General features: G+C 40.3%; 1 protein-coding gene across 1 annotated transcript in view; it reads right to left on the bottom strand.

Annotated features, from left to right (window-relative positions):
• Nucleotides 1-12,082, bottom strand: part of LRP6 (LDL receptor related protein 6) — a 131,107-nt gene that overhangs the window by 17,656 nt on the left and 101,369 nt on the right. The window contains exons 12-16 of the mRNA XM_030040981.2: nt 11,616-11,942; nt 7,756-7,958; nt 5,678-5,889; nt 5,278-5,468; nt 638-847 (exon numbers count right to left, since the gene is read on the bottom strand). Of these exons, the coding sequence (XP_029896841.1) occupies nt 638-847; nt 5,278-5,468; nt 5,678-5,889; nt 7,756-7,958; nt 11,616-11,942 (1,143 nt within the window). The remainder of the gene's footprint in view (nt 1-637; nt 848-5,277; nt 5,469-5,677; nt 5,890-7,755; nt 7,959-11,615; nt 11,943-12,082) is intronic.

Below are 12,082 nucleotides of genomic sequence, written 5' to 3'. Positions count from 1 at the left end.
CAGCTCCCATCATTTCAAACACATGTGTGTGGGGAAAAGCTATATCCTGGTAAACAGAAAACTTTCAAAAGTGCAGCCGCGTTCAACACAAATTGTTATTTAATACACACGTCCTTTGTGCAATGCAACGTTGCTCTTCTGTCATTTACTTTCAATATGAATTGCCACCAACAAAAATTGTTCACTTTGCCTTCAAGGCAGGCAGTCCACCAAAACATTTACTGCTAGTAAAAGGCCCTGAGAGCTGTGCTTGTCTAAACGGAGTAAACACCTAATAGCAACTCACTAGTGTGTCGCAGTTGTAATCATCTACTAGGGCTGACAGGACGTTTCCACTGTGCCTACAGACACTCACATGCCAGGTGCCTGTATGGGACTACCAATAAAGTTGTCATCAGCAACAAAACATGATGCTGGGTTTGTGATAGATTTCCAGTCCATCGCCAACTGCCTGAAGGAAACAAACTTAATTGCACCCTGGCGATGTACAGACACAAAACAATACCAACTTCTGGGCCCTTCGATCTGCACTGATGTCAATCAGTGACAAGGCAAAACAGGCTCCTCTCTCGGCGGCCACTCCTTGCCTCGAGCCCCACAGGCACTGTTTGCACTTGCAAACAGGGATTGCACTTACTGTATTCCTGAATGTTGAGCTCTTTCACAGCATGGATGTCACTGAGTTGTGCAATACGAGCTTGGACCTTTGTACGTCCTTCTCGACCAGTCATATCAATCTTTTCAATCATCTGCTGTTGCCTGTCAATCCAATACAGCCAGTTTTCAAATACAGTTAGTCCCACAGGCTGCAAGATATTAGAGTCTTCCAAAACAATCCGGTTAGCACCTGCAGAAGGGAAAGACTGGTTTAGTATTTCAGTTGATTCTAATTGAGCCATCACAAACATTTTCTACACTACTCACACCACTATTTTCCACCTACTTTTACACTACCAGGTAAAAACACAAGCAATCCTGGGTTCTCTGGTGCAAGACTGATGCATTTTGCAGACAGATGATCAAATCTTTTTTTCTACTTTCATCAAGATGACAGGTTTTGTGCTTCAAATACATTTACTGTATTTAAGAAGCATCTGGAGTTGGGGGCTCAGCTCTCATGAGCCTATCCAGTCTTTTATCGATATGATGGGAATTGGTTAATTCTTTTCATTCTTCTACCCTGTTTTGGAGAGATTAACTGCTTTGTCTTGGCATACAACAGGGAATAAGAAGATGGATTATTAGCTTGAGTTAACTAATACAAGATAAAATCCAAGCAAAGACAAGGTAGTTAGTACTTTTCACATGAATTATGAGATTAAGGTAAACACTTGACTTCTGACTTCCTCCTATTCTTTTGTTTCAACTACATTATCTTCACTAAGGTTTTTCATGCTAAATTGGGAACACTCTCTTCTTTCTCATGAAGAGTTACTTTGGTCATTTCCTTTTGTAATCATCAGTAGCAGCCAAGAGGCTTTAGCCTTACACCTCTGAAGAGTATTTGTTGACTTTTATGCTAGATTACCTGGCATTATTTATAGTCAAGGACAACTGCCACACTTCATGGTTAACACTCCACATAAACAGAAGACAGTCTGCAGCTGTTTTAAAGGTATCATTAAAGACTGTCCAAAGACAGTGGAGACTTCGCAACTCATGCACAGAAGGAAAATATGTTATTCAAAACCTGAGAGCTCAAAAGTGAGGTTTAATCCATGCTTCATTTAGTTTACATGACATGGTCATTAACACTCCAATATTCAGTGAGGTTTATCAGATTCTGAGCATAAAATTACTCACAAATGTAAGGAATCTGCTTCAATTTTGAAATTCTGAAACAATATCACAGTCTAAAATTAGGCCACAGCTTGAAAATTTACATATAAATCCTGGTATTTCACATATCTGGGTTCACTGCTATGCTTATTTTTTACTTTTACTACAGCAGACAATAGCTTTGCATATGTTCATCCACAAAACAATTTCCAAGAAGTTTTTATATTTTGTCCTGTGAAAATATACAAGTACAACTGAATACTACAGAAAAATTCTACCATGTCTCTCCAATAGTCACACAAGATAATGTCATGGGACAAGAGACACACATTTTATGATTTTATAATTTGAACAAGTTCTATCCCTCTGCTTTGATTAGTAGCAAAAATGGTTTTTGGCCTGTGGATAATTTAATCAACAGTATATCAGTGATGATGACTTACAAACAAATTCAGCTATGAAGATTACATTTATCTCTTGTTCACTAAACGCATACAGAGCTCAGAACTTAAGTAACCTTCCAAACATTTAACAAGTGGTAACATATAAAGCAAAACATGGAAATTCAACTATTAATCCTGAGCTAGACCGGGCTCTCGCCCACCACTTTGGAACAACACCAGCAACGATCTGATTAAGAAAAGATGTTGATGGATTCTGAAGGAGGCTATACCCAGACTGATGTAGAAATTAATAGACTGAGTGATGTAAGTCAAACTAAATAACTGCAACCGTCTTTTAACCCCCGTGAAAATGACTCATTGTATAGGGAAAAGGTAAGAAACAGCAACCTGCATCTTGAGGAGAAGAAAAGCTAAGCTGGGAATAGGGGAAAATGCAAAGATGACAGGGAGGAATATAGTTAAAACAAAGACCTTGACCTACCCAAATGGAGCCTGTACATGCCCTGCTCTGCCATACTGCCTATGTCAATCAGCATGGCGTTTTGCAGTATGCTCCTAAAGCTGTGAAGCTTAAAATTTTCACTCCCTTAATGTCTTAATCTTTCTTTTTAATATTTGTGACCAAGTGTAACTGACTATTTCTGAGTAAACCGAGACAGCAAAATCCCTCCTTCCATAAACCAACAACAAAATCCGAAGCTGGCTTATCAGGGTGCTAGTCCCCTTTATTGGTAATGTCAGATGAAAGGGAGATGTGATTAAGAGAAGCTTTGTCTCCTGGCATCACCATTCTCTTTCCAGCAATACCTTTTACAAAAAGACTTAAAAACAAATACAAAAATCAGGACACACCCATAGCTCAATTCTATTTCCAAATAAAAATGACTTAATTCTAGAATCATTAGACATTTCCAAATCACACTAATTATTCTGGAATAGAAGAACTAATTTCCAAATAGTTTCCATGGTAGGGAGCTAATTCCAGTCATCTTTTCATAAACAACCCCTTAATCATCTGAAGAATCTGGTTAGCTTCAATAGGATCTCCCATTTGGGCAGCATAACCAAGTCCTAACTGCATGCCTGAAGGACAGGGAGGAAGAGAAGGACTGCATCACATAAAAGGCATTCTAGCTCTCCTTCTCTTTATGGGTACTGGCGTCTACAGAGTTGACAGAACAAGAGACTCTGCATGTTTTTAAGAAGCTAACATGCAGAAAAATTACTCTGCCGGTCAAAAGAGCCTATTAATCAGCATTCCCAAGCACAGGAATGCATCTCAGCAGTTAGCAATTTATTGCGGTGATTATAGCAATCTATTTGTGGTGCAAATGCCAAAAAGCAAGAGAGGTTTTAGAATGATTTTTCTTCATGTTCTTTGAAAATATGGCGAGCTTTTCCTACACAGCATTGGTGATCCAACAGCCACATCTTTAAGAGAGAAAAAAAAAAAAGCAGAATCATTAAAACCAGAGTGAATTAGAATTTAGACCCATCTCCTCCTCTGGTGTGTTGATTTCTGGCAGATAACAGCCAAAGAGAGAAACAAAGCACATGTGATGTTCTGCCGCCCATTACTTGACTCATGCAGACCCTGGATCTGGGATAGCCTAGAACATGCTGAGATACACCATACCACATTTTTTTTTTAGAATAATTCACTAACTCAGGTTACGTCCTGTGTTTTAAAATAGTAAACAATCAAGGTATTGCAGTTCATTAGTGACCCTGAATCTTCCAGGGACACACCACATGAATCACTGAAAAATAATTACTATCTTGCTAAGCCTCAATTCCAACCAACTAGAAAACACAAAATGTTTTCCAAAACAAAAGCTTATGCTAGCAACTTAATAAAAGGCTGAAAATCACAGCAGTGTCAATGGGATTACGTGCTACTACTTTGAATGAAGGTATCATGTCATCAGTTAAAGTCATTACTACAAACTACCGTACTCTTAAGTTTTCAAACTCACTCACAGATTGCAAAGTGTGTCCTTCCTTCCTTATGCATGTACTTATGCTTCTGATAGTAGAAAACACTCAGCTGAAGTACAAGGACACGCACTATTCAAACTGGGGATGGACTTACTGCAAAGGAAGGAGAAATTCTGCCACTGCCCTCCACTAGCAGCAGTGCGAAGGGGGCATATACTCCATCACCTAATGGAGATGGGTATTTATGTGCTCAGAACATCCTGTCACTCCCAGCAGCAACATCCAGCCCAATTCATATCACAACAAGTTACTAGCAAAGCCATGAGACAGCTGAGCTGATCCAGCAGCTTGCTGGATCCGGCTAGTAAATAAGAGCCATAAATAAAAGGGATTCTTTCACACCCAATCTAACTGCATGATTTTTCCTCCTCTCTTGCTCTAGTTCTGGTTGCTTGCTGGACTTTCTCCTGAACCAACTCAGCTTTCCAAACCAACAGAACACTGTTCTCTATTTCTCTTTTTCTGTATATTGTTAGGTTATTGTTTTGCTTATGTGGTTAAGTGAGCTGAATCAACTCACAGAGGAGGTCAGACAAGCAGCATAACCAACCTTAGGGAGCAGGCAAAGAGAATTCCATAGCTGGAAGAGAGAGGTTTTTGCCTTTTGAGAACAGAGAGATGTTAGATCTGCTCTATCCTTCTCACATCATTTCACCCCAAATGACAGGTACGTAAGTGACCTGCATACTTGCTGCTTTAACTCTGCAGGAAAGATTTTTCCACTAACAGGAAACCTTCCTCTGATTGACAGATTACTGCAACAAAACCATTGCCTTTAAAAACAACCCTCTCCCTCCCCTTTCCAAAACTGCTGCAATTTATTTGTGAACTGACTTTGGGAAACCATACGAAGGTCTTGCAGAGAGAAACTGAAGTAAATAGCATGTGTAGCAATTAATAATGCAAATCAGATAGAGGCATGAGACTGTAAAGGCACGCTGCATGAATCATGCACATTCCCTGGCTGGGAATTTAGGGAGCGATTAGAATCACAGTACAGACTGTTTATAGTAGGAAGGAAAAGACGACACCTTTCTCTGCATTCCCCCACACCCACACCACACAAATGAATCACTGAATTAAAGTGCTACTATACCTGAAAGGTCACTGCTTTCAATTCTCCGCAGGTCTGAATCAGCCCAGAACAACTTGCCTAGCTGGCTGTCAATAGCTAAGGCTATGGGCTTGCTCAAACCACTGAAAAAAAGGACCTCTCTTTCAGTTCCATCCAATGCTGCTCTCTCAATTTTAGGAGACCTTTCCTGTAGGTTGGTGAAATACATGTATCTGGAATAGGAATGATTAGAGGAAAAAAAAAAAAAAAAAAAAAAGGTTTATTTGATCTTTCCACATTTTTGCTATATGACCAAGGCATCTTAACAAATGTCAAAGAAGTTTTTATTCTGACAAACAGAAACCAGCCAGCAGCAAGAAAACAATTTGATTCCCAAGACCTTCAGCCTGAATTTCCCCACATCACTATTTCAGCTACATACCCTTTCTCTGGATTCACTACAATGGCCCTGGGCCTATCTTGATCTCCTTTGAGCACCACTCCCATGGGTCTCCCATCCAGGCGTGTCACATTGATCACATTAGTAGCTTCGCAGGTCCAGTAGATATAGCGGCTGTAGATGTCAATGCTCAGATCATAAGGCTGCATATCTAGGTTCTGATTGGGAACTGGACTTGTCACAACAGTGAGGCTCTACAAAGGAAAGAAAAGCAACCCACAGAAAAGCATTTAATCTGATCCAACATGAGCAATTTTATTTGCTATGGATGCACCACATCAAACTACTGCTCAACAAAAGGAGGCAGCCAAAATACTATCATAAAGTAAGGAGACACCCAGGTCCAGTTGCCTCACCAACACCTTTGATCAGATACAGACACTTAGTCCTGATGGTTTGTTGTAATGGCAATCATCTAAGTTGGTTGCAGCTCATAAGACTTAGCAAGTTTGACCTATAAGTCCAAATTGTCTCTATGTTGAAGATTCAGGGTCAGCTTCCATGTTTCCTCTGCCTTATTGACAACTCTAAGTTCAGTTTGGATAGACCCAAACCCAGCACATTTAGCACTCTACAACAGAAACACATCACCACTAATTCCCAAAGCTGCAGTTGAACAGATAAAAACACAGGCAAAATGAAGACAGCACTTGAAATTCTTGCCTCATTCTTCTCCACCATCGCTGCCATCACACTTGGGGGACATAACATAAGGATAAATAATAAATGGGAAGGCAACTGCCAACAGACAGAAAGGATATCAGCTAGCATACAACAGTGACTTTAGAGCATATCCAGCTAACACCTTTCTGCTTCAAAGCTCTTGCCTTCTACCTGTCCAGACCTCTGGAGCTCACATGCCTTTTTGGTTTTTTAATTTATTATGTTTTTTAGAAAGAAACTGCATATTCTCCCTACAGTGAAAGGTGAACCTAACTGACATCTTTCATGAACTTTTAAAAAAATCTTATGAGGACTGATAACTCACAAAACACGGCCTTACATAATCGTTCTGGAAAACTTCATGCTTTTGAGGTGAGCAGCCTCCACCCTCTCACCCCCAAATTAAAATTCACCATAAAATTTGCCTAACTTTATTTGGCTTGTCACCTCTATGAAAGGGTGTGCCTACAAGTCTTACACTTGTCTATTCTGCTGAAGCTGGCAAAAACCTGGTGTCTTTAACTAGTTTTGGGTGTTAAATTATTTAGATATTCCAAAATTAAAAACACTGGTAAATTAAGAGTTAAGGCTGAAGGGCGTTTCAGCAGGATCCAACTACCACCACACCCACCACCAGAAACCACACACTCTTACAAATTAAACTGAATATAACACCTCAGTGTTGTTCATCTTAGTGTCCTGCTCCTCCCCCATTCAAAAAATAAGAAAAAAATCTATTTTAAAATGTGAAAATGAATAAGCAGTCATAGCTCACAATTAAACTCACTAAACCTGTATCACCTTTTGCCTTCGACCCTACTCTACTTTTTCTGTATTCCCCAGCCAAATACATTTTCCCAAGCCTGCTACATCTCTTATAGGTCACTAGTTTCAACCTCCCGGCTCAGTGCCTCGGTGGTCGATAACAACTCTCTTCCTATCCCCACTAGAACCTGGGAGGCTTCAGACACACCTGTGTGCTCACAAAGTCCCACCCTCTTCATTTCAGAATCAAAGCCCCTGCACCCTGCTCATTTCCAACTCCTCCTTCTCTCTGACACACTCCGTTTCTCCCAAGAAGCTTCCCATCCATGTTTCACTTCTCTCAAATATGGGTTTCCAAGAGCCCCCAGCCTAAAGAGAGCATTGAGCGAATAATGCACTGTGAACAACGGTATCTTTAAGTTGGCCTTTGTTTTCCATGGTTTATTTCCTGCTGCACCTCCCAGATCACCGGCTGAGGTCTCCAGAAACTCCAGATGCCACCTGTTTTGCTAAGTGACAGCTAGTAATCTATAGGAAGTCCATATATCTAAATTATCCATGTACAATCATTCACTGCTGGGTGTGGGGCATGCCTTCCTCATCTTTTAGTAATTCCATAACCCGCAGGATACCTGGCTGCCATCCTCCTGTGCCTTCCGGATGATGTTCTGCCGAGAATCAATCCAGTACAGCTGCTTATCCAAGGGGTCATAATCAATGGCTCGAACGTTCCGCAGACTATGGATAGGGAGTATGATATCTGGACTCTGCTGCTCATCTATCACCATGCGATTAATTGCATTCTTCTGACTGAACAACAGAAAGGTTGTAGGAGCTTGATGGGTTTAAAAAAAAAAAAAAAAAAAAAAAAGAGGGTGAAAGGGTTACACATAGCAATAAGGTTGTGTATTTCTACATTCAGTAACGACAACTGCTATATGTAACCAGACAGCACCTATTATTTCATTCCCCTTCTCCCTCTTCCAAAAAAAAAAAAAAAAAAAAAAAAAAAAAAATCAAAACAAAACATAAAAATCCCAACCTCTGATCTGTTTGGAAAGCCCTTCAAATGACCTCTTTTTATGATAAATGTCTGAACATGGATGAGACAGACAAAGATAATTTTGTAAGCTGCAAGACTAATGAATGTGAAGACTTCTGTCAAAGTCACCTCAAAGAAGAATGGTCAACCATGCCTCTCAAAGAACTGTCAATTTTCTTTCTAAAGAGGTCCCAGGGAAATGCAGCTCCACTATTTTGAAGTTGAACCTTTTGCTAGGTACAATTCTACTTGCAGAGGGAGCTGAGCAAAAGCCAGCACTGGTTCCTCATTTAGAGGTCCCAGGGAAGAGAGATTGCCATTAGAGTGTTCAGTCCTGTTCCCACAAACCCTCCTTCTGCCTGCACCGGAATGGAACAACAACTAATTCACAGGAAAATGTTAGGTGTGTGCAAAGATGTGTTTCTGGAGAAAAATCTATTCACTCTTCTCAAATTTATGTATCTTTCTTATTTTTAGGTGCTCATCTGGGAATGATAACCTGCAATCAGAAAAAAAAAAAAATCTGATGCTCTCCTCCAGCTTTCCAGATGCCCAGCAAAAATTTCCTGGACAAATCATTTTTTTTCTTAGAAATACCATCAAACATCAGAAAATAAGACTTCCCCACCCCATATAGCTGAAGTTTACTGGCTGCGTCTTACAGTAAGCGCACAAGGCATTTAACACATCATTAAAAAGAAGTTATCCCAGCATTACATAACTGGGTCAGAAATCAGAGGAGGTAGTTAAAGCATTTCTCTCTTTTCACAGCATTCTTTTCAATAACGGTCTACCTGGAGCCACTGCTGTGCAAAGCGGCACAAGAGCCAGCAGCCAGAAATGCAGTTTGCAGCCTCCCTGAAGTTTGTACAATCAATTCTCTATAGCACAAGTCTGGAGAGATTAGCAGTGGGACACTGTACTCATTCAATCCAGCCTGTAAAACAGGTAAGGCAGCACCTTGGAAAGGGGAGGTAGCAAAAGTCTTCCAGAGAACATCATCACCTTACTTTGTTATTTTAGGCATACGCTTTGAACATTTATTCTGGCTGCTGAGGGGAAAAAAAAAAAAAAAAAAAAAAAAAAAAAAAAAAGGCAGGGAGGGGAGTTTCCTTGGTAACTAACACTCAATCCTGACATCCTATAACAATCAAGCCTAATTGCAAGATATTTTTGCTTTCTGGAAAACCTGTATTTCCCCTCCAAGCGTTTCTCCAATAATTTAAGCTGCCTTCTACTTAGGTCTAAACCGTGGAAGAAAGCACAAAAAAAAAAAAAAAAAAAGCAAAGCAAAGTTTATATGAATGTGTATAGCAAAATAATAGATTCAGAAAACATCAGAATTCTTACCAAGCAGTTAAGAGAGTAATGGAAAGGGAAAAAAGCTCAAGATAAAACAGTGCAAGTAAACATACCATCAGAAGCACCTTAAATTCTTTCCATTTTTCCCCAAAGACACCTTCTCACTGCCACTGCTTGGCTTCCAACTTTGAATTGATGGTTCATTACAAAAAGCAACAGCAGAATTTCTCCCCTTGAGCCCCCACATCTCTGAAACAGTACCAATTTCAAAAATCCCTTCCCAGTTTTCATCATTTTCCCTCCCAATAGTCACATATTTTAACTATATTTTTGGCAGGCAAATGGAATGCAACAAGCACGTCTCCTGTGTAACACTGCCTTCAAACTTCACGACGCATGGTAGGTCTGACAAGATACCAGATCTCATCAGAGCAGTGTGTCCTTCCCATAATTAAAAGAATCTATGCACACATGAGCAGGGTAATCCAGAAGGGAGGAACCGGCCTCTAGACAGGGCTTGGGCTAATAATAACTTTCAGGAGTACATAAGCAAGTAAAACAGGCAAGAGAAAGTTAAAACGATTCATGCACCAATTATAGTGGCCAAGAAAAAAAAATTATATGCAGAGAAGCCTAAGTCTCCGATTACCTACAAGTGAGAAGTTGGAAAATTCCCAGGTTTGAACATGGCAGAAGGAAAACTCCTAATACCTTACAAACAGCCCTGAACTGTACCGCGGGGAAATGGTTTTATCTGCTCACAACATATTTCCTGTATTTTTCTCCTTCCTTTGTTTCCAAGAGCATTTTCACAAGAAAACATGACCTTTGATCATTTTGCTACTTATGCTCCACTGGAAGTCAAATTCCTCCACCTGCAAAATCACAGTCATCACCAGAGAGGTGCCAGCCGTGCCTCTAACTCACAGGAAGGTGTGCGAGTGTTAAGAGTACAAGAATCTGGCATGACAACTGGATGTCATGCAAGCGCCCCTTGTAATGAAAATGAAAAAAGGAAAGGAGGAGTACAGGACACATGGCAGGGTAGAAAAGCAGAGCTTTCCGAAGAGCATGATTTTCAAAAATGCCATGAGGTGGCATTCGTGGAACAAGCTGCCTTGCTTTTGGCTTTAAAACAACAGTTGGATCTCTCTACTCATACATAATGTGGACGAGATACAATCTGTCTCTCCGTACCATGAATCTCTTCACCCACTGACTAATCTGAATGACACCAGTGGAAATCAGCCATCCAGTGTGGCTGCCAAAATTATGAGAGCCTCACTGGCAGCCAGTTATTGAGAGATGGATAAATTATTTGGTTAGAAACTAATTACACACAGCCCGAGGGGCCTTGCGGTTCATATTCTGCACAACAATAAAGAAAAATGGGGCTTGGCTGCACTGAGATCAGAAATCTGAAGTGCTGGGGAAGCCGTGGAGCCAAGCTTCTCCTCACTGAGAAAGAAACACTTTTAGGAGTGCGAGAGTGGCCCACCTCAGCATCTCATCAGCCAGCAAACACAGCTACTATAGAATTAAATCTTGACCACCTAAAGGCTACGCAAAGTCCAGAATATAGACCAAACTATCATATATCCTTTATGTCAGGCAAGAATAGAAATAAATAAGCAGATAAATAAACAAGCAAGCAAGCACTTGAGGAGTGTGTGACAGACAGATACAAAATGAAAAGCATTTTGAGCTTTTCTGTTTACACAGATTAGCCGAGTCACTGAAAATGTTCACTAACAGCCACTCTTCAATTTTACGGTGATACTGGTACATTGCAAGACTTTTTTTTTTTGCATTCACTATCCTGTCTTCTCTAAAAAGTCAGTAGGATTTTAGTATTAGAAAATTATATTTAAAAATACATAAATTATATTTAAAACCCCATATTTTTATTGCCATCTTTATCCAGTCATATATCCTGCTTCCTATGGAAAAAGGGAGGCTAAGGAACCAAAAATTTTTCAAATACACATTCAGTATTAAAAGTAGAAACTAGCTTTAACTTGGCCTATCGGCAAACAAGCTTCACCATTTCATGTAAAAATAAAACTCTTCTTTCCTCCAAGTACAATGCTTGCATCTGTTACTAAACACATCTGCTTCTCTGTTTTATTTTCATTCATTACAGCTTACCGCTACAAGTCCTGTTGTCAGAGTTCAAGGAATAGTGTGCTGGGCAGCCACAGACAAAACCACCAACAGGGACTGCTAAGCACAGGTGAGAGCAGTGACCATTGCTAGACGCACACTCGTTCCAGCCTGCCTGCCTGGAGGAATGGAACACCAAGATGTCCATAACGTAATCCAAATGCCCTTGGATGATAGTTCGGTTCTGGCCACTGGTCTTGTTGGCTCGTTCAATGCTACGCCGGCTCCAGTCTGTCCAGTAAATGTAATCCTGATACTGAGTCAAGCCAAATGGGTGAGGCAAGTCATCAGCTATAATCTCACGGTCAAGGCCTGTTTCCAAAAAGGAAGGGAGAGAAAAAGCGGAATTATATGGGGACAAACAATATGCTACTTAATGCTGTTTGACATGTCCCCTGCATGGAAAGGTTAACACATAATTACTTTAAAGTTACTATTTCACTATTACAGAA

This window comes from Aquila chrysaetos, chromosome 17, assembly GCF_900496995.4.
Source record: "Aquila chrysaetos chrysaetos chromosome 17, bAquChr1.4, whole genome shotgun sequence".
NCBI classification, from domain to species: domain Eukaryota; kingdom Metazoa; phylum Chordata; class Aves; order Accipitriformes; family Accipitridae; genus Aquila; species Aquila chrysaetos.
This window is presented reverse-complemented; position numbering and strand designations above follow the sequence as displayed.